At 39.0% G+C, this 23,863-nt stretch overlaps 1 protein-coding gene across 2 annotated transcripts in view; it reads left to right on the forward strand.

Moving 5' to 3' along the window:
* Nucleotides 1-22,954, forward strand: part of LOC124864120 (nuclear factor of activated T-cells, cytoplasmic 1-like) — a 72,429-nt gene extending 49,475 nt beyond the window's left edge. For both annotated transcript variants that reach the window (XM_047358757.1, XM_047358767.1), the window contains exon 10: nt 21,147-22,954. In XM_047358757.1, the coding sequence (XP_047214713.1) occupies nt 21,147-21,202 (56 nt within the window). In that variant the 3' untranslated portion in view covers nt 21,203-22,954. The remainder of the gene's footprint in view (nt 1-21,146) is intronic.
* Nucleotides 22,955-23,863: the final 909 nt, after the last annotated feature.

Genomic DNA, 23,863 nt, shown 5'->3' on the forward strand with positions numbered 1-23,863 from the left:
AACACGATTTAACTGAGACAAATGGAACACCAACTTCTTTCCAGATTTCAGCCTTCTGATTAAAACTGACAATGGTTAGGATTTTCAAGAATGACGCGGAAATCGCCAAAACCCAAGCCTCTAAAAAACTGGAAGAAAAGTTCAACATGGACAGAGAGGGTACCATCAAAAAGTGTTTGCTCCAAATTTGACACCTTCAAGCATTGCCAACATTTGCCACAGTCCATGGGGATAAGCCAATATTTTTTGCTATGAATAATCAAAAACTATGTAAATGGAAGTTTATTTATGTAAATTCAAACCTTTGAACCCAATTCTTGTATTTTAAAAATCCCTGAAGTTGTTTTCACTATCACCATTCCACTCTGAAAAATAAATCATTAAATAAATCATTAAAAGGTCCAAAACATTTATGCTCTTGATAAGTGTGTGTAAACATCTGACCAGAACTGTGTCAGTTCAGCAAAAGCAGGATCTTAAACCAAATTTACCATGCGCTAATGCTAGTGAAGTCATGTAGCTTTATTTTGACTCACCACACATTTAAAAACTGTCACTTTAACAATTATCCTTTAAGAATTGTGGACAAATATATTCAGCTAGAGATTACAGTTGCATTAGTGACGCATGGGAATGTGCTTTGATTGAACATGGACAGCTCGTCAGATCCTAGAAAATCTTCATTGAGCTGCCTTTTTGCATCACCTAATGTCTGCGCGAGCATCTGCGGTGAGCTGCTGGAGTCCCGGTAAGTGTGTGGTGGTAACAGCATACTGCCAAGGCATCTGCTGCTTGCAGGCCTGGCCCCATCCCAATCCCCCTAAATGAGCCCTAAGTTAAAATAAATAAGATCGGAAGGCAGCTCACTGGGCGTCCCGCTCCCTGTTCACACGCATTACTGCCCTATATTAGCGAGTCAGTGCTCCATTAGAGAAGCTAGACAGGCGGATGACCTCACCACAGTAGCGGTGATTTAACGCCAGCCGTGTAGAATAGCTCTCTTCCTCAGCAATCGGGAGGCCTGTGATTTGGAGTCTGCCGGAGCAAACTTGATCTTCCCCAAGAGTGGAGCACCACCCACGCTTGAACGCTGAGGCCTCCGGCTCTCATCAGCTAGAGGAAATGTGTCTCTCTGGCCAGGTCCAGATTTTACGCAGCCCCCGAGAAATCCCTCAAGTTATCAACAGTGAGCTACTGTACCGCAAGGAGTAGAGTTAGTGTGAAGGGAGGTGTAAAGCCCCCAGACTGCCATACACTTTCTCTGTCATAAACTGTTAAAGTCTACCCTGCTCTATGATGGAGGCAACACAAAGTAGGATGAGATTGTTCTAGTGCAGTACAACAATGGGGGAGCTTGAGGAAGATTCCTATTGGCAGTAAGCTTAAACAGTTTTGCTCAGTGGCATCTTGACTCCCACTGGCCACAGTTTTACTTCTCCTATCTGGAGGTATACCCACAGATTAGCATGGTTCAGCAGAGGGAAGCAGAGGAGGGTGGAACACCCGCTGCCAGAAGACTATTCCTGGATGCACTGTTGACTCAGCGTTGTAAACAACCCGTGGTCAGGCTCACATAAAACATTTTTAGACATTGTTTATTTACTCACAGTCCACTATCTCTACTTTACAAGACACACAACTTGGAACAATAGCAGACAAATGACATCAGAGTACATGAGTATGCACCATTAACATTTGAGTTGTACTAATTAAGTCTAAAAAAAGAAAAGTTTAAACAATTGCACATTTTCTCATGTTTGAAAGGGCTTAAAACAGACAACTGAAGTAAGTGTTTCTTGTACGACTGTTTCTGTTGGTAATAGATGTTCTGCAGCAGACGTGCATGTGGGAAAAACAGAAACAGTGGCTACCTATTCTAACTGTTTGAGGCTTGTGCTGTTTGTCCTGTCTCATTTGCTTCTTTGGTGAAGGGTGATGTCATGAAATGCAGCTAAATGCAGCAGACAGCAAAGGAACTTGCGCTAATCAGTAAGCCAGATTTCTACCAGCTGCCTCTCTAAGAAACAGAGGGCCCTTATTCCCCAGAATAAGGAAAACACAAAGCACAATACAGCCTCTGCCGACTTTTTGACATTTAACATATGTGCTCTGATTGCCCTGTGTTATGGTGTCATTTTCCTTGTGATTGTTTCCTGTTAAATTCAAAGCCGGTGCATTTCAAACTCCACAAGAGTTGTTTACTCAAACTGGAAGCAACACTGTCAGTACCTTCTTTCCTTCCTCCCAACAACAACAATAAAGAAAGGATTCTAACTTTCTTGAACATCTTCACTCAATTCTGACGCTTCTGAGGGCTACTTAAGGCATTCCTCATGGAAACTTTTACACATTTTGGCTAGTTGCCTGGACCCCAGGACTCTGTAAAACCCCTAATGATGATTGAAAGCGCATCCACACCACGCTGAAAAACATGCTGAGTAGCTAACATTGGAGAGTGCCGCAAGGCAGCAGAATGGAGGAGGGGCAGCAGAATGAGAGGATTTTTGGGGCAAAGGGTGTTCATTAGAGAGAAGCTTGAAGTGTCTAATGGGACCTAGAAAAGCAGGGCTGGTCCTGGATGCATTGACAATGTGTTTCTCTCTTTGTAAGTAGCAGATTCAGCTCGATGCAGAAGCACTGTAAGGGACAGTGTGCTTTCAGTCCACTCAACCTCTGAACCCTTAGCCTTTAGGGAGCAGGTCAAGGTCTGGCTAATAGTGTAGTGAAGAGACGGTGTTTTGTGGTTAAGTGCAATGCTTAGAACATAGTCTCCTTGCACATGTAGACATATTGACAGGTACAAGAAAAACCGTGATGGCTTCTTTATTATTTATGACTTCGAACAGGATGTGGATATTTTACTGTTGTTGTTATTGCTGCCTTCTCATATTGGGAATCTGCTTTCCTGGCAGCATGTCTCACTGAGAGGTATAAGTAAAAGTTTGAGCTTCTAGAAGAAGTTTTATAGCCATGGGAAAAATTAATTGGAAGGTGCACGCATGTCTTAGCCTTTGAGAGTCATTGCCTGCCAACAATATGGATCATCAACTATACTATGGGGATTGGCAACAGATTTAATTCAATATCCTCTCATTGATATTAAAAACCATTACTCCATCTGTGTGAATTAAGGAGCCTTGGCTCTTGTTGACCATTATCCAATTCTACAGACTTCACTGAGCACTTGAAGTAGTAAGGTATTCAACATGGAGATCAATGCAGATATTCTGATAGTATTTGTGCAAAGTAATGAATTAGCTTATTACACTGAAGGCATCCAGCGTTTACTTGATTATCCAAACTTGTTAATTGTTGTCAGGTGGCAAGGGAGATCAGGATCATTACCTCCCTAGAAAAAAAATCTTTGTAGTTCTTAAAAGCTCTCAGTTGGGAAACATTCCCATAAAGCGAGTATCAGTGTGGTTTAAAACAATATTCATTTGCAATATAAAGGATGGAGGATGCAGCTGAAGTACATTAATGGAACCAAGAGATTACGTGATGTCTTCACATTAGAGGAGAAATACCTTTGCTGTTTAGCGGAAGTCCTTTGAATTACCTTAGCACACTCTGTTTCCTTTTACAACTCTGTCCCCCTGGCTGAGCATAAGAGCCTCAAGGTTCTGGTTCTGATCACAGCTTTCTGTAACATATTATGAAATCCTCTCAATTACTGATGGCATTGCCTCAAATTGCTTGCAGTTTAACAAATAATTAGATTTAGTAGTTAGAGATAGCAATAACACTGGGAGTCCCTTTCTTTAAATTTGAAAGCTTTGTAAAAACCATTCTTAACATTATTGGTTTTAAAAGGTTAAGCACCATTAATCTGTAAGAATTAGATTCATTCATTTTGGCAGGTTGTTTCTTTTTTTTTTATTCATGCGTGTGTCTGCACACCAAAGACCTTGGCGGCTCAGCCAGGAGATCTGGTCTGGTTTTAGTCGCTCCGTCATAATATCCACAGTCACTGTGAAAGAATGCGTCTGCTGAAAAGCTGCCATGAGATTATCTAAACAAATTGGGTTTCATTTGTGTCTGGGGTCCACACACGGAGACAATTAGATGGGAGACTTTCAATGAGGTTTTAAATGTTTTTTTTATTTTTTATTTCTGAATAGCTAGAAAATGTATGAAGGAGAACTGCCATAAACACAGTCTTTTTCCAGTGATCTTGCATATTACTCCCAAGATGCTTAAATAGTAGATAAGAAACTTGAAAATAAAACTCTGCTGTGGCACAGACACATTTAAGTTTACTTATTTAAACTCTGTAACTTAACCTCATCATACAAAATGTTTGTCTTATAGTTTCTCCTGACACAGCTGTTTAGAGGCTCGGTTTATGTGGCTCACATTCTGAGGTTTGGGAGACACGCGTTGAAAAGCCACCAAGCCACATGGATCACAGTAGGTTAGAACTAAAACACAGCCTACGGCTTGGATGGGAGCTTCCTCTGTATATCTGTGATCATGGAATTACCGCGTCATACCAGACACTCATTACTAAATCACATGATGACAAATGTCAGCGGGGCAGGCTGTTCTGACAAAATGATCACTGAGCGTTCTTCCTGCTAAAGGCTGTGTAGTTATCATTGCCTTGAAGGAGGATTCGCTTATGCTTTCTGCTCAGTTTCTGGGTCAAATTATCTTTTTTTTTTTTACTTTTTCACTTACAAGCATCTTGCTGCAAATGTTGCTTTGAAAAAGATAGAATTCAAATCATTTTAGTGCTTTTAAGAAAACAAAATTATCCAGTGTGTCTGTGACCAAATGGGCCTTTTTCAAGCTACTAAGCTGCATGGATTGGCCGCTACTGCAACCTGAAATAATGTTTCTATATGCAGAAACTTGTCACAGGTAACATACATTTTATCTTCTATCTTGAATATTTTTTCCTGCCATTCTGATATACGGTACTTTGCAAAAGTATTCATACCCCTTAAACTTTTTCACATTTTGTCACATGACGACAACAAACTTCAATGTATCCTATTTAAATTTCATGTGATGGACTATCAAAAAGTAATACCTAATTGTGAAGTGAAAGGAAAAATCATCATTTTCATTTTGTTTCACAAATAATCTCAAATGTGTGGCGTGCATTTGTTTTAAGCTCCATTTAGTCATATACCCATAAATAATATCCAGTGCAATCCAGTGTTAGTATTAAGTAGAGGCCCTCTGCATCCACAGTTTAGGCGGGCAGCTATTAGTTGTGCAGTCTACAAATCGGGCTTTTATTGAACAGTGGCACAAAGAAAGTTATTGCTGAATAAAGCCATAAGATATTCAGTTTACAGTTTACCACAAGCAACGTAGGGTACAAAGCAAACATGTGGAAGATGGTGTTCTGGTCAAATGAGATCTAAACTGAACTTTTTGGCCTGGATGAAAACTATATTCAATTCAGTTTATTTATATAGCGCCAATTCACAACACGTTGTCTCAAAGCACTTCACAAAAGTCAGGTACATACATTCCAATTAATCCTAACCATTGAACAGTGCAGTCAGATTCAGTTATTTATTCAAATTGGATAAAAAGTTTTTCTGTCTAAGGAAACCCAGCAGATTGCATCCAGTCAGTGACTTGCAGCAATCACTCCTCCCGGTGAGCATGTAGAGACAGTGGACAGTCACTGGCTTTGACTTTGCAGCAATCCCTCATACTGAGCATGCATGTAGCGACAGTGGAGAGGAAAAACTCCCTTTTAACAGGAAGAAACCTCCAGCAGAACCAGGCTCAGTGTGAGCGGCCATCTGCCACGACCGACTGGGGGTTTGAGAGAACAGAGCAGAGACACACAAAGAATACAGAAGCACTGATCCAGGAGTCCTTTCTATGGGAAGGAAAAGTAAATGTTAATGGATGTAGCTCCTTTATCTGTTCTTTCTTTCTAGATGAAACGACTAAACTAAGCCAGTTTTCAAGGTCAGAGTCTGAAAGAGAGCACAGAGTTAGTCACAGTAGAAGCTCAGTCAGTAGCTATGTCTAGGAGAGGGAAAGGGTTAAACACTCAAAGACAGGGCTATGTGGATCATCGGTAGAGGGTGAGCATTAAGTTGTTGCCAGCAGAAGCTTGGACGATGCCCCTCTCCAGAAAGGTGTCACAGGTACACACAGAGTCCGGCCAGGTGTAGCTTCTAGGAAGAGAAAAGAGAGAGAATAAAGTTAAAAGCTGAAATAACAGCAAATAATGCGAAATTGGAGAGTAGTGTGAGAATGTAGCGAAGAGGGTGAAAGTGGTCATTATGTCCTCCAGCAGCCTAAGCCTATAGCAGCATAACTACAGAGATAGCTCAGAATAACCTAAGCCACTCTAAGTATAAGCTTTATAAAAAAAGGAAGGTTTTAAGTCTAGCCTTAAAAGTACACAGGGAGTCTGCCTCACAGACTAAAACCGGGAGCTGGTTCCACAGGAGAGGAACCTGATAACTAAAGGATCTGCCTCCCATTCTACTTCTAGAGACTCTAGGAACCACCAGTAAACCTGCAGTCTGAGAACGAAGATCTCTTTTAGGAACATATGGAACAATCAGATCTCTGATGTATGATGGAGCTAGATCATTAAGGGCTTTATATGTGAGGAGGAGAATTTTAAATTCTATTCTGGATTTTACAGGGAGCCAATGAAGAGAAGCTAAAGTAGGAGAAATATGATCTCTCTTTTTAATTTTCATCAGAACTCTTGCTGCAGCATTTTGAATCAGCTGAAGGCTTTTAACTGCAGTTTGTGGACATCCTGATAGTCAAGAATTACAATAGTCCAGCCTTGAAGTAACAAATGCATGGACTAGTTTTTCAGCGTCACTTCTGGATAGGATGTTTCTAATTTTGGCAATGTTCCGGAGGTGAAAGAGCGAAACCTAGAAACCTGTTTAATATGGGATTTAAATGACATTTCCTGGTCAAAAATAACACCAAGGTTTTTTACTTTATTACCAGAGGTCAATTTAATGCCATCCAGGTTAAGTGATTGACTAAGCAGTTTCTTTTTTAAAGACTCCGGTCCACAGACGACAACTTCTGTCTTGTCTGAATTTAGATGCAGAAAACCTAACTGGTTGGGCTCATTAGGATTTATGTATAAGTAAAGCTGAGTATCATCAGCGTAACAGTGAAAATTTATCCTATGCTGCCATGAAAACACAAATCCTTGAACACATGATTCCAAGAATTAGACAGGGTAGTGGAAGCATCATGCTGTAGGGGTGCTTTTGTTTGGCAAGAATAGTGAAGCTTGTCAGAGGAAATCCTTGAAAGACTAGCAAGTCTTGATAACTTTTCAGAGATTTAATTATATAAAAACCATGTATCGTGGTTCTTCTGCTTCGCTACCTTTTGTTGGCCTAACAGATAAACTAAAATATATTGAAGTTGTTGTTGTACTATGAGTGAAAGGGGAATGAATACTTTCACAAGGCACTGTATGGAAACGTATTGCAGTAAAGCACAAAATAAGCACCGGTATTTTTGATGAAATGTACTTTTCATAGTGAGGTCAGGGGTCAAGATCAGGTTTTTCCTCATAAAGTTTCCAGGACATGGATACCAAAGCAGTTATAGCAGTTGAACGTGATTCATAGAGGGGATTCTCCATTAGAACATGGTAACCATACTGAGGTTCTTGTTTCTAACTGTTTTATTTACAGCACATAAATACCTGTGGCATCAGTAAACAGGAGTGGGTCTCCATCCCAGACCACTTAATAATAGCTCATCATCTGAAATTCATTAGCTCAGTGAAACGGTATCCTGTAGCGACGGATGTCAACATAGAGGTCTGGTCCAGCTTGGTGGGATGGGGAAAGCCGTTGGGTTTTGGAGCTGTTGGCTGAGCTAACCCTCTCCTCCTCAGTGTACAAAATACCTCAGAAAGTAGAAGGGAGGGGGGCTGGAAAGTGTAAGTGAGTAAAATAAAAATGCAGCTGTAGGGAAGTGAAAGTAGAAACATACATACATAAGACTTTAAACCAAATGTAAATATTACCTGTTTTAGTGTTATTAACCCCCTACGGATTTTTTACAGAGGTCAACTTTATAGGCAAGTTCGACTATAGAAAAAAAACAGAAGTCCATCTAAAAAATATAACATAAATATGCTCGATGGTTAAACAGGGATGGCTTTATAGCCTTTAGTCATAGAACATCTATTTCTTTGTCTGTATATGGTAAGCCAAAAGTGAAGGAATGCCCAAATGCCTTAAGATGTGTTCCATAGTTTTTCAGTTTTTGGGGTCAGAATATTCTCATTCTTTCCTTGCATCCAGGAATATTCAGCACGGATGAGAACAAACAGGCCAGCAACAGAATAAAGGACACCGACACATACACAGATTGAGAGAAAAAGAGAGAAAAATCTTGGGCACAAGAAAGTAGAATACAATCTTAGTGGTTTGCCCTGGTAGCTCCTAGCACAGCAAATGTGCTTCTTTCTCTCCCTCCCTCTCTCCCACATACACACACGGAGAGAGAAACTTACAAACCCTACGTGCTTCTTACTCAACTAAAGCTGTTAAAACTAAAATGGTAAAAGTCAAAGAAAGAAAAACACTGCCAAAGTTAAAGATCAAATTTTCTTCCTTTCCCACCAGTAGCTGCTTGCAGCGCGGAGACTTACCGAGCAGTGGGTGAACAGGTTTACGTTAGGAGAGGGAATGCACATAACCGCTGAACTGTAAGTGTCCTACTGTTGACATGTGACCCATGGCAGGTATAAACTTCAATCGGTCCCTCGACTCTCTGATTGCCCTCAGCTGAGCTCAGATTTGCTCGAAGCCACATGCGATCAAACAGGGTTAAACGTTTTATGAGGTATACTGAAATTAAAGGAAGCAATACACAGGAGCTGCAGTAACATACATGTATGAACACTGTGTAGCAGGTACAAAAACTCCAAAATCCACCCTGCTACTCTTATTTAGCATAGAAAACAAAAGCCGTTTTTTATACATACTGTGATATTATTGAGTAGATTTGTTTATGTTTGTGATTTACTGTTCCATTAGTTAAAAACTGATAATGTGAGAGTTAATGATAATACTGTTTATTATTGAAAATGTTATCCAGTATTGAATAGATTGAACTCAAAACATGTGGTTTTTTTATGCTACTCCATTTCCATCAGCAATTGAATCTAGGAATAACATCTTACCCAACTGAACCATATGTTACAAACAAGTCAGAAAAGATGTAGGTTTTACTCAATTACCAGGCTAATTAGTGTTAGCTATACTAGCCAATAACAATGTATGTTTCTACATGTTATGCATTTAACCACTAAGTAAAGATATATAAAAGGTGATGTACATGTATTTATCTGTGGGAGACATTTAATGACATGCAAACTACCATTGCAACATAACCATGGATGTTTTAAACATCCAGCAGCCACACTGGATTTTGGGGTAAGGATTAAGGGTTGGAGAGGGACCCCTGTCTATCTGAGTTTAAAGTGACATTTTTGTTTATTTTACCAACTTGGAAATTATAAATTCCTTCCTCCAACATGCAGTATAAATAAAAACTGCTATTTTTCTTTCTGTTGTTATTTAGACAAAGCAAAACAACCTTTAAAAAAGTGTGTAGCGGAGCATAGAGGTCCACACTTTCCAAATAAACATTGTCTTTCTCATTTGCCTATTTTAATGCAGTAATCTTTTTTGACAGTGTTTTGAATTCATTTAGCAATGCAAATATTTATAACAAATAACTAATTTAGCAGAGAAATGCTTTGGCTTGGCTTTTCTGTTAAGTCTTCAATGTCTTTCTTGTTTCTTCCAATAGTCTTTTATTAGTATTTTATAGATATTAAGCTATTAATAGGAACAGCTTTTGGGATATGTAAGTAACCCATTTGTCTGGTATTGATTGATTATAATTGATCAGAAGACATTGATAAATTATTTATTAACACTTCCTGAATAGATTCCCTGTAGACAGTGGGCCTTTTGATTTAAAGATATATTATAATAGAACGTACTCTTATGTTAGACACTTTAAATCTACTGGGGGTAGAGTCGTGTGAAATCTATGTCCAAACATCATATGAAAATGAATAACGCAGTTTAACTGAATCCGAGTACAGTAGCGGAGCTCTTTTTCCGTGAAAGTGCACACATGGTAGGTTCACCTCCAGAGCTACAGTGTCCGTTAAATCTCTGGGATTTGTAACAGCATGAACAAAGGCAGGCGAATAAGTAACCCTATGATTTACAGTTGGTAGAGAGCAGCTCTGTCTCACCTGCTGTCTCTGAAAAGCAGCTCCTTCTTCACCTCTGACTCAGGCGGTCTGGAACTATACAGAGTCCAGATGTAGGTAGCTCTGACTCTGTGGAAATCAAAGCAAAGTTGAAGACATTGGAGAGGAGATAAGTGGCCTCTCTTCACCTTTCTTCCTCTTGTGTGCAAAGAAAACTGATGTGCCCTGAGGAGACCTTCTCCTCTGTGTTTTTGAATCCCTGCAGACTCTGACGATTTAAAGCTGTAGGCCATCTTTCTGGGTCAGCAGAAAGATTGTTAATCTGATGGCTCTTGGCTTTGGTATGGCGTTGGATCAATAGAGCACTGCCGGGAAAACTGAGTGAACATGTTCTTATTTAGTAACGTCCTGGTTACTCTTCAAAGCCTTTTTTGACATCAGGGTGCACTAGCTAACTGAGATACCGGATAAGTAGAAATTTGACTTTAAACACATAATGCAGTCCAACTCCTTAAAATGCTGAGACACTGAAGTGAGATCTTTATCATTGTGAGTAAATCAGTTCTCACAGCGATGGAAAGTTAACAGCTTTCTGATTCTACAAATAAGTAATAAGTAAGTAAAGTTGATTTTTAAGCACCATTTACACATAAAACCATAAAAAAAAAACTGTACAGAAAACCAATGAAATAACTTAAACGGTGCATCTGATTTGTCTCAAAAATTAAAGCTCGGATTTGGAATCAGTGTCATACCTAGTTAGAGCGGCTTCTACTTGCAGTACAAATAACAGGTGGAATTTGCTGATTCTTTTGGTGGTAGCTACTAGTACACATTAGTAGAGGAAAGCCTTATATTTCTCCACATTTCATGTATTTAAAAATAGCTGTTTGTGCAGCATTATTGGTGTGTTCCTCTTTTGATATAATGCAAGCTATTACAAGTGCTTATAAATAGTTTATATCTACAACTTTCAGTACATTTTATATGCAAGGCCGCCATATTTAATATTGAACTTCTGCTCATTGACCTCAGACAATTCCAACAACCCAGTCTGAAAATGCTCATATCTATAGGATACAATGCTATATTAGAAAACATTAACTGCCTATACTTTAACAAGAGACAATTGTCAAGGTTGCTGTTTTGTTAGCCTATTAACAAAACGTTTGGCTAGCAGCAGCTGCTGGATATATTTGTTCATCTTATCCACTGATAATTTGGGATTAATGTAAAATCTAAGTTTACAAACCACAGCTAATGAGGAGGATTGATAAAGCTGGCATCTTCAGCGAGCTTTAACATAGTAACACAGATTTAGTTTGATGTAAAAAAAAAAAAAAAAAAAGTGATGAACTCTACTATTTCTTACAAATGAGTGAAATATTTGCTGATAAAACATTGTATGCCACAGATATAAACTTGTTTACCTTGAGTTGTTTAAAGCTAATGACATTTGCTAAAATGTTGGGTCAATATGGCTAGATGTTAGCCATCTATTACTCCCCGCATTGCTAAAATATCACAGCAGCATTACATTTTTATATTACAGGTGGGATATGTCGTACTGATACTTACTTCATAGAGCGTCACTTAAACAAATTCAGAAATAATTCCTTTAGGCATCCTGGTTTCTCTGTTTAGTTGAATAGAAAAATGTCTTACACCAGTGGTACAGTAAGTTTTGTCCCCAGCAACTAGCCCAGTTTCATTTTTAGCAGTGAAAAATGACATTTACTGGTATCCTGCAGATGACAGTGAGGGGAGGTTTTCCTTTTTTTGGATGGCAAAACAGAAGGGTTACCCAAAGGCCATGACATTCTGTTACGTTCACACATCATAAGCAGCGAAACACTAAACAACAGGAAGGAGCCTTAAGGAGCCAGGTGTGTGTGTGATGGATAGTGAACGATAAATGTAACCCCTTTTTTGGACAGAGAGACAATTGCTTCACTAAGTAAAAATAAAGGAAAATAATTTAAAACAGGCAACAGTTGATTTAAAGCTCCACACTACGAGTGCAGTAGTAAATTGTATTCTGTACAGGTGCACAGCCAAATTTCATCCAAATGACCGCAGCTTACTGCAATATGATTGCTTCAGTATGCTGCTGTCTTTTTTTTACACTGTGCAGATTTCCAAGCCAGTAAAATCTCGAGCTGTCTACATCAGCCTTCGTAGGAACACTTGTAGTCCAGACTCCTTTGCTGCAGCTTTATCAGATGTCTGAGTTATTTTACCATAAAGCCAATGGTAATGAGGTGTGCAAAGAGTTTTAATGTCTCTTTTCATATCTCATTCACCAAGATGTGTGTTTTGCTTGGTTTGATGCTTTTTAATGGCCTTGTGTTTGCGTTACGCTTCACTGGTTGTGTGAAACTGAGCTTTTGTTTTCATCAAGTCCTCATCCGTGCACACAGAAGCTCTTTCACTTTTAGCTTCTGAGTGTGCTTTTGATAAACATTCTGAATGTTGAGCTCTGTTGTGGTATTCTCACTCTGTAGCTGCATGAATACAACTTAACCCAATCAGACTGAACTGAGTAAACCGACAATCTGAAGCACACATTCCTAAAGCAATATTTGTGTGCCAACCATTTAAACATCTGCACTACCTTTATAAACGTTTCTTGCCAACCTGGTTTATGCTTACATATCTGTAAAATTCTCTATAAGCAAAGCATTTCAATTTAATATCCTTCAAATATTTCCATTTCTTTCATGTTATTTGAATTCATTTTTGAAATACTGCTAGTTATCCAGTCTCAAACGGTCATACAATGAATTCAGAGGAGTCATCGCCAAGGGCACTAGAGATCACCTCTATGTAAACACCTCCTGTTCATACTCCCTGGAGACCAACCTCAAGCTAACACACACCCTCGGCCTCCTGGGCCTGGGAGGAAATGAGAGGAGGTGGAGGTGGAGAGGGAGAGGGAAGTGTGGCAGGCCCACAAAGAGAGACCAACTGTGGAGTGATAGGGAGAGGCAGAACATGCCACCTAAGATCAAAGGGAATGTTTGTGTGCCAAAATAAGCTCATCAGTGGAGGGGCTTTCAGTAAAAGTTGTTGTCTTTATAGTTCTAATTTGGGATACCACTGTTTTACTGCTCTCGAGCTTTTCTAGTTAATCTATGTTTAAGTAAAACAGGTGAAGCACACAATGAAACTCTTAAGTCAGGCTATTTTGTTTGGCAACAGATCTGACTCGTCTAAACAGACATGAGGCATGACTTCTACAAGATAAAATCAGTCGTAGATTTTGAAATTGAATCGAATTGTATATCATTTAGAAGACTTTGCATTTGCCCTATTTTAATTGATACGTTTTGATCACCACTTGAGTCAGTTGACTCAATTACAGACTTTGATCTCTAATCAAAATAAAATGGTTTTGATCAAACTCCTGTGGGTACAGTATAAATATTTTATTGGAATCATAAAACCCAATTTCCTTACAGCAGAATAGGAGGAGATCTTAGATTACCTTAAATCATTGTTTTTTGAAGCGGGCACAAAAGGTCCTCAAGACAGGTACAAATTGACAAGGTCAGTACAACATGTCCTGTAAAAGGTGGTTATGAAACAACCAAAACAACCAAAACTGCATTACTATGGGAATTAAAAGAGGTGAGATGACCAGCATCCCATCTTGGTATTTTCTCGGCTTCTTTCCTGTTTCTTGAAGATGTTTTGCCTGTAATGTGAAAGACGTCTAAAAGAAAATTAACACACCAAGCATCTTCCATATTGGCCAAGTGGGAAACAACAAAAAACAACTTCAAGTTCAGACGTATATGTCTTCTTGCATCTCTGTGTGATTTCTGAAAAGACCCAGGTAGTAGGAGAAGGGTTAAAGTTAACCAGACACTCTGAACTGCCAAGTGACTTACTGACAGTTCCCGTAACCATTGATTAATGAGAGGGTTGACTGGCTTTGTAGCTCTAGGGTCTAGTGACAATCTGGCAAAAACACACCACACATTGAGCTGTTTAATTATTTTTATTAACATAAAATGGATGGGTTGGACTATACTTTAGCCACAGATAGATTTGTCAGTAGGGGTGAATTCAGGCCGCTGTTGGTCAGTGGGAAGAGCACTAGTCTTGCAATCTCAAAGTTGTAGGCTTGATTCCAGCTTCCCCCTTACCACATGTCAATGCCCCCCTGTACAAGGCACTTAGCTTGTGATTGCCTACTGATGCCTACTGATAAGTCTGTCTCAGTATTTCTGTATGAATGTGTGCGACTGGGTGAATGTGGCGCTAGTGTAAAGCGCCTTGAGTGGTCAAAATGACTGGAAAAGCACTATATCAATTCAGGTTTTTACCATTTTTACCAATTGAAAAATAAAAAAAAGCCTTTATCCAGGAGTGCTATCTATAAACTGTTTTTATATTTTTCTTTTAAAGTAATGTTGTTTGCCTCTCTGAATGGCCTTTCCAGCTATGTGGGTAAAGATTTAGTTTTGCTGTGGTTAATCAAACTTTATTACCAGCTTCAGCCTGAATCTACACAAGGTCTTCACATTTTGCACTAGACATGCTCATCTCTGGAACACAGAACCGCATCTCCTTCCTGAACAGTGTGACGGCTGAGGTTTATGTTTTCATATAATTGTTTGAATAGAGTCATGCTCTGGCCGGTCCTGATGAAAAATGTTCTAAAAAACAATCTTGCTCATTCTTCTGGGATTTATCAAATTCATATTTAATGTGAAAATGTGTCTGCATTTAGAGAAATTTCAGTTTGAACAAGTACGGTTTAGAGAGTAATGATGCTTATCTACCAGAACACATAATTCACCTTCTTCAATAGCTCTTTATTCATAAGTTTATTCACAAGTTTCAAAGTGTCATCATTCTGTGAAAGGTTGAATGGCAGTCCCACATTGCTGGTGCAGGTTGTTGTAATATCCCATTTTTGAGATAGAACCACCTTTTCTTAAAACAAACTTCAGTCCTGCTGTTTTTCTTAATCTTCTCTGTCAGTTTTAGAGACTGGATGTTTCCACTTGGCTTCACACTTTCAGCCTAGCTTTGCAGATAAAATATACTGTCTGCACATATCATCACATCATTAGACCCAATGGGAGTCCTGCTATGGATTAGAAGCTGTCGGCTTGTGAGGCTCAGATGAATTTATGAAGCACTTTATCAAGATGAAGAATGAGTGGAACGCTTTGTCTCCTTCCATTCGCGTTTATCTGTGGGAATAATGACTGCGTTGCCCTCCGATTTGCTTGCTCTCTTTTACCCACTCCATCTTAATCCCCTCATCCATGTCGTGCTGTCCCGTGTCATGCGTTCGTGTGTTTTGACCTATGACCCTTCCCTATTTTTGACGCCGCTGGTTATGAGCAGAACATAAGTGATGCAGTCTGAGCCACTTGAGCCTCATGTGGGAGGCAGCAAATTGTCCATTAAGTGTTTGAGCAGAGGCCAAGGGAAGATTTGATATAGTGGGGAAACAAAAGTAATATGTAGCCGGAAATTCAATTGTCTCTCTCCAGCAAGTTGCAGCTTTGGTTTGGCTTCCCAACCAAATCAATTTCACATGAAAGCACAAGTTCAGATTAGGTTTATCATTGAGTCCACCTCACAGTTAGTCTCCTCTGGTCTCTGCACAGATTTGTGTGTGTATGTGGTGTTTACATGAAATGACTTCCATGACTCAGATGAACTTCCTCATGCTGCAGAAACTCTGATTGCCACAATAGAAGGAAGCTATCTCTTATTTCTCACAAAGCTGATGTGGTACATGTAATAATAGGAAATATTTCCCTTTGCTTCACTGTGAAAGTCCTTGACCCGAAGACAGCTGCAGTTAATACGTGTTGGGAAAGCAAGAGAAAAACCAGGAAGGTGCCCTTCTCCTCGTCAGAATCAAGACACCCCAACTGGGAACAGAAGTTGCTGGCAGGAAGCTGCCGTTACAACCTTACGTTCAAAGGTCATGTTTTGGATTATCAGCTGAAGGAAGCCTGGGTGGAGCTGAAGTCGCTCTTGGTTGGGTTCGTGCCGGTCAGGGCTGATTCAACTGCAGGGGATTGTGTTACGACAGCATGATCCTCCAAGAGGCTCTCAGGCCTCGTGGCTCGGCATCTCAGACCACAGGGCATCCTCTGTTCTCTGAGGAAGCCCGACTGTTATCGAACCCCTATGCATTGTGCCTGGCTCTAACAATGCTAACTAAATCCCCAGTGCAGGTCAGGTTCATGCGGAAAGTAACTAATTGAAGTCATAATGCCCTTACTTGCATTACTGTATAAAGAAGGAGCAAAATGTAACACCATGGGCTCTTTGTTGTCATGTAAAAGTAAAGACACCATAAACAGAACTTATGTCTTTGAAATGTACTTTCCAAAATAATTTTTAAACTGAGGATATTTTAATTCAAGATCAAAACACAACTATTTCACAGTAGGAATTTACGAGTTAACTGCCTTTTCGCCACAATGTGAAAATACTGTATTCAGCTGGCTGGAGTTCAAATTTATGTAATTTTATCTCAGTAAAAATAGAATTCTGTAACTCTGGGAATTTATTGACAGGGAACCTATTAGTCATAAATTGCATCCTGAACACACCATTCCCATCTTGAGACATGGAGTTGGCAACATCATGCTGCGGTGGTGCTTTTCTTCACAGGGACAGGGAAGCTGGTCGCAGTTAAGATAGGAGTTACATGTACGGAAATTCTGGAAGAAAACCTGTTGGAGGCTTCAGTAGACTTGAGACTGTGGAGGTTCCCCTTCCAGCTGAACAAGAAAACCTAAACATAGAGCAACAATAGGATGGTGTAGATAAAATAATATTCTTGTGTTAGAATGACCCAGTCAAAGTCAGCATCTAAACCCATTTCTAAACATGTTACATGAGTTGAGAATTGTTGGAAAAAGCCTGACCTTATCCAGTCTAACTGAACTGGAGTATTAATTATCCACTACACTGTGTTAGTCTGTCACTTAAAATCCCAATTGAACAACAATAAAGTTTGTGATTGTAACAACAAACCTTCAAGTGGTGTAAATACTTTTGCAGGGCATTATATATAACATAATGGAATTATTTGTCATCTACAACCTTGATTCAGAGATCTTCTGAACCTTAGTTAAATTGTCAATCGAGAACATGTTTGTTTCCATAGTGAACTTTCATACAAACCAACACGAATAAGTGTTATCTGCCATCAGTTGGATGATTAAACATAAATTACAGTCATTTACACTGTGCTAATTCTTGTCCTTGCGTTTTGTACATCCGTTAACCTGAAGCAAAATAAGTCAGTATATGGGTAGCCTTGTAGCATGTACATTGCTTTCCCTCATAGCAGGTTGAAGCAAATCATCATCCATCACAGTTGATGCAGGTAATTTTAGCGAGGTCAACATTTACTCAGCCTACCGCCACGCCCAGTGGAGACAGGGGTTTGGCTCCCTGCCAAGAAACACCAATAAGGCCACACAAAAGTGTCAGTGTGTCCATTAAACTGTTAAGCTTAGATGACACCACGTGCAGTGTTAATTTTCATGTCACTCTTGTATCTAAGAGTAAATAAATAAAATTCCCTGCCACCCAGCCATAGGTATCAGTCCTGACAGGTCCAGGCTGTGGTTTACAAATTGCCTCTGGGGGTGAAGATAATAAAAGGATGTCACTCTGTTTAACTAGCGCTTTGCAGGGCACGTCTTTCTTTTTTTCTTTCCTTTTTCAGCAGGGGAATATTTGGAGCTCAGCTTTCCGCTGTTTTTGTTTGTTCATGAGAGCATATCCTCCCAGTTACAGGTTTCCATTATTAACCTAGGCAAAAAGAAAAAAAACAAGTTTCCAGAGTTGCAAAGAGAGACACAACAGAAGTCTGATTCCTGGGACCGCTTTTTTTTAAATTAAATCATAAAATGGTGGCATATTGATGTGGAAAGGTTACACTCACCACCTGCCTGTACACATCATGCAAGAAGCTAAATGTTTATCTCCTCTTCAGTTTATCTTCTGTCTAAAAGCAGATTTGTTGTCATATGGTCTCTGCACAAAAGGTGGGCGAAACAACAGGAAAAAGTGAAAAAGATCATGGAGATTTATGGAACCATAACACTTGTTGGTTTATTTTCAGTTCTGAGATTTTATGAGGTAGAACCTGTGAGGATCAATCATGCAGGTTCTTCAAAATGTCTCAGTTTCCCAGAAATTGTTCCAACTAAAGTATAAACACGATTCATCAATAAGCAGCTATAAATAGCTCGGCGGTGTTGCCTTGTGGTGCGACAGTTGGCCACATCCTGTTTCTAAAATTCTTACATTGGCGACAAAGTACAAAGATGACAACACAGGGGCCACTGTTTTACCTTCAGCAGCTCTTTGTGACTCCGTTTTTTCAGAGTGGAACATCATGCCACATACCAACGGAAAATATTAGTTGATAAAGTTTGAAAATAACACCACAGTTAATATGTGGGTGAATGACACATCACATAAAAAAAAAAAAGAGACTGAAAAGAAGAAAGAAAGCAATGGAGTTTGCTATGGGAAAATAAATGAACATTTGTTGCCTTTTTGTTTTTTGCTTCTGAGTTGTTGGGTTTTCCCAGCCCTTATGCTGAACTACCTGGAGCTGTTTTCTCACCTCTGCAAACAGAGCTCAGCAGCAGCATTATAGCTAGATCATTTTATTGTTGCATGTGCTTGTTACTTCCTTTATGTTCTGTAATGGTGGAGCTAAAAATAACCCCAGCGTGTAAATGCTTGTTTGGCCCTGAGTGGAACAGGGTTGAAAACAGCTCGCAGTGTTGGCACAGGTTGGATTTTTCCAAAGGGAGTTCCTCCTGATGAGGGAGGTGAGTCCCGATCAACCTGGGTGTGTGTGTGTGTGTGTGTGTGTGTGTGTGTGCGCATGTGGGTGTTTGTGTGTGTGTGTATGTGTGTGTGAGAGAATAGGTGGGTGTTTGCATTCAAAGCAGAGATCATGAGTTTCAAAGTTTGTGACCTTTTAGATGTTAGAGATTATTCCTTTATGTTTCCATCTATACCTGATAGTGGGTTTTATTTGTAGTTGGATCCCTTAATTAATGATAATTTCAGGTCTTAAGATATAATGCATTCTCATGCCAAAAAGAGTAGGACATTTTTGTGCGTTAGTCAAAATTTATATGGTCTTGGCTACATTTTTGTTGTTTTTGTCAGGAAATGTGCTGATGCCTCACCGTTCTCTTAACCCTATCTTTTGATAACAAATTGCAGGCCTCCTTTGAACCTCAGAGTGGGTGGACTTCCTGTCGCTGGTTTCATCCAGCTCACTTGTCTCCCTCCACGTCTAGTTCAGTCGCTGTTATCACTCTGATGCCCCCATGACAAACGAATCTCCCTGTTTGCAAGTTTCAGGGTCCATGCCATCTTTCTCAAGTCACTTCCCTCTGTTTTGCCAAAGAACACAGCAGATAAACGAGGGTACTGATCCCTGCCTGCCCGAACCGTGGGAAAAGCGCGGGCACAGGAACTGGTTGCAGGAAAAACAAGACGATGGCCTAAAAACACATATGTGTGTGTGAGGCCAATATGTGTTCGTCATGACATCGAAATGTTTGGACTGCAGCTACTGATATCCATGTAATTGTCTGCTTGACCATGCCTTTGCTAAGTATTTAGCATGGTATTACTGTGTCAGGTGATCACACTGAATCAAAACATTTAGCATTTTGTGATAAGAAAATATTTTTTTCTTGTGTCTGATACCTTTACTGTGTTGTTCTAAAGGTAGGGACTGCTATGAACAAATCTTTTGCAAACAAATTCAGATGGCTGAATTAACTTGTCTTGTTATTGCTCAACAGTAATATTGATTGCTGGTTGATATAAATCCTTTTAGACTTAAGAGCAAAGCAGCAATCCAAGCAAAGGGTGGCTATTTTGAAGAATCTAAAATAGAAAAAAATGTTTAGAGTAATTTAACACTTTTTGTTTACTATATAATTCCATGTGTGTTCATTCACAGTTTTGTTGCCTTTGGTGAGAATCTACATTGTAAATACTGATGAAAATAAAGAGACCCATTAAGTGAGAAAGTGAATCTAAAACTTTTGACCAGTAGTGTAAATTATTAAAATTCTCTGTGTGGACAATGTGATATGTTAATTTATGCCGACAATCCTATTTATTTTTACAAATTTTAGAGTTGTGGAAGTTGCAGGCTGGTTGACAGATGATCTGAAACGATGATTTGTTCTTATCTAAGAGTCATAGTGCAGATTCAAATCCCAATATTTTTTAATTTTAGATTAAACAAAGATTCACTTTGGCAAAGAGCTTCGCTCTCGCAAGGATTCTTCCTTATATTTCTCAGTGTTTGATAATCTGGTCCTGTACAAATACAACATCTTTTAAATCTTTGCACTAATTATACAACCAGGCATTCATAATTTTCATATTAAGTGATTTACTTCAGACATTATTTCCTCAATTAGTAAAAAATTATTAAGGATCAGATTGTTTGCCTAATATCTGGGATTATGTAACCTACTTGCTCCTGCTCTGCCTAATCTACTACATTTTATACTAGTTGTGAACAGAACTACAGAAGGCGACTATTACAACTTAAAAAGACACTATATTGTCTATCTTTATTGGCTTTACATCAGTAGAATTGTATGCCACTATACTACTGGCAGATAGTCAGCATATTGTCACAGGTTTACACATAATGTGAAGAAATTGATTTCTGTGAGATCCGTATTGTCTGCATTTAGTAGTTCTTGATATGAAATTAAATTTCTGTTAACTTGATCATATGTTTGTTGTGGATATATATGTTAAAATGTGATGTTTTCTTTATTTGATGCCATTTGATTTGTCTTTGGCTTTTTATCTACAATCAGCTTGTTTATAAACATCTTATTAATGATCATAATTTTAACAATCTGTTTTTCCTTTTCTGTCTCAACAGTGAACGAGATCATCAGAAACGACCTGTCCAGCATTTCTGTACACACTCATGCGTAGATGTCCAGATGTCTTCTGCTGCAGCACAACCCCACACTGACACACCCACTCATACACACACACTCCAGCAGCAACATCAGCCAAAGGACAACACAAAAAAACTAGAGGTCCAGATGATGAAGAAAAAATACTTTGGGGAGGATCTCCTGGGTGTCTCCTGGGTGCCTGGGTGTCATTACCGTCAGGTTCCTTCTGTGTTTTGTTTACTCAGAAAGTGGCTACAGACTTTAACTGACAATCGCCCGCAAGCTCTGTTTGAATAAACAAGGTGAATGTCATATTAAAAAAATTTGAAAAATAAGGGAAGTGATATCAGGGGCAAAGTATGTGACTAAACTTGCCTTAATTCACAGCAGATGTTCTATTAGTGGTCCAAGCAGTTCAAAGAGACTGAAATATTTCTTTGAAAATGACAATCCTCATTTTTACAAGTCTAATGCATGGACAGGATAGTGTCAGGCTTCATCACTTTGATTCATTGAGCAACAACCAAACTGGTGCCTTACTGCAGTCCTACTGACAACAAACAGCAGCAGTCATGTGCTGATGGTTCACCGAAGCCCAAAGCAGACATTTTTATAGAACTTTTTTTTATATCATTTCAATGATTTGTTTACAGAACAACAGAGAAAAAGGTTCTAAAATATGTTGGATGTGTATGAATTCATGATAATCACTTTCTACCTGCTTTCCTATAAATATTCTTATGATCTTTTTTTCATGTATGCTGAATGTTATGTATTCTAATTCTTTTGTATACACATATCTGATAAAAAAAAATGTATGCCTTATGCTTGTATCATGAACCGTTCCCACTTTTTCCCCTTCGCTATCTTCAGTTTTATATTTTGCTGGTCACCTTAGTGCCTTTTGTTTTTCAAACTCACCCTTACTCTGTCTTCCAGTCCTCGTCCCAAGTCATATTGATGCAAAGACAATCAGAGAATTTAAAGTACACATTTTATGACAGACGTTCCTTATTAGCAGCATCTTATAAAGGCAGTTGTTGCCGTTGACCTTTTCGAGGATTTAGTTGAACAACGGTATGCTTACCTGCTGAATTTTGAATACTGTCTGCCACTTCTTGCGCTGCAGGGGTGCCTGTAAATAGGCAATAAGCGTTTGGGGATTTTTTGCATCACGAGCTCAGTTCTGTTCACCATCTGGGTAATTTTAGAGGAGATGGCTGGATTGTTACTTAATTAGAAGGTGGCAATAATTGATCTTTGTCAACCAAAGGATTTTACCTTTGGTGAAGTTATTGTCCAAGTTTCTTTTTTTCTGTATGAGAGTCAGTGTGTGTCACGGTTTTCTTGTACATCAAATATTATGCACTTTACAGCAGACTTTCTTTCCTCCAGACCAAATATTGTAGAGTGATTCCCTCTGGCGTGTCACATATCAATTCTTGTCTGTAGCCTTCTTCATGTTATTTGTGGTGCATGCACACCATACTGTTGCTGGAAATCATTTAGCTGATAACATCCAGAATAGCTTCACTATAAATTTTTGGACATAATCCAGAATAGCATGACAAAACTATATGAAAAATATTTCTGTTTTGTGCCTTACTCTCTTCCATGGCTTAAAAATTGTTGCAACTATGTAAAACCTTCCTCTTTAGGCACAAGGTGAAACATTTCTCTTAAATATGACATATTTATGAAAAAGTGGAATTTGTTTAAAGTGATTTTAATTGATGTGTTCTCTAAAAATTAATAAAGAAATCACACAATGGTGATCACAAATGTTCTATGTTTTGGTGTCTTTCACATTTCTGCAAGTACCAAACCAGGTTTGTTGGGTGGCATTGCAAAGTTGTCCTCTGTAATAATCTTGACAAAACATTTGGTTTGTTGGTTATTTACAATTTACTAAAATAAAAAATAAAAAATCTGAAACTATCGTAGAAAGTCTAGTGAAGATTATTTACAATTGACAAGATCCAAAAACACTTAAGTAAGGATGATGAGGGCGGTGAGCATGAAGCTACAGAGTCAAGTTTCTACTGTGTACATTACAGGAGGAAATAGATGGACAGGGAGATTGCTACCCTCTTTTTCTTTAAAGGGGTATGGAGTGAGGCTGAAAATCTTCTGTAAATGGAGTAAAATGTGTTCAACTTATAAGCAAATGGGTTAGTAATATCCCTTACTTTACTTTAACTGCGACCAATACAAAATGTAAGTGTACAATTGTAAAGATACAAAAATATGATGAATGAGATAATTGTCTCATTGGGTTGTTGCACAATAATACAGTGATTTTTGTTGTATTTTTAAAAGTTTGTGGCCCTAGTGGCTTTTATCCACAGTTCAGACAGGAAACTGGTAGAGAAGGTGGGTACACATGTTGCTAAAATCCTGTGGTCTACGATGGAACCTTGGACGAATGCATGGAGGTCCAAAAGCCTGTCCCCTGACCGGGGGGTAGCCGGAATCAAACCCACAACTTTCTGTTTGCAAGATGAAAAGTTCTTTAGTCAAAGTTCGCTTTAGTCAAAGCTAACACTAGCATGTGCTAACCACTTAAAAGACAAAGCAAACAAACAGAGCAAACAAATCTCTTCCTAAAAGCCATCTACACAACTCACTAACTTTAAAAGTATAGCTCAAAAAAAGAAAAGCTCTCGGCCTGGGGAGACTGATCACACTCCATTTA

Source organism: Girardinichthys multiradiatus, chromosome 3, assembly GCF_021462225.1.
Source record: "Girardinichthys multiradiatus isolate DD_20200921_A chromosome 3, DD_fGirMul_XY1, whole genome shotgun sequence".
In the NCBI taxonomy this organism is placed as follows: Eukaryota; Metazoa; Chordata; class Actinopteri; order Cyprinodontiformes; family Goodeidae; genus Girardinichthys; species Girardinichthys multiradiatus.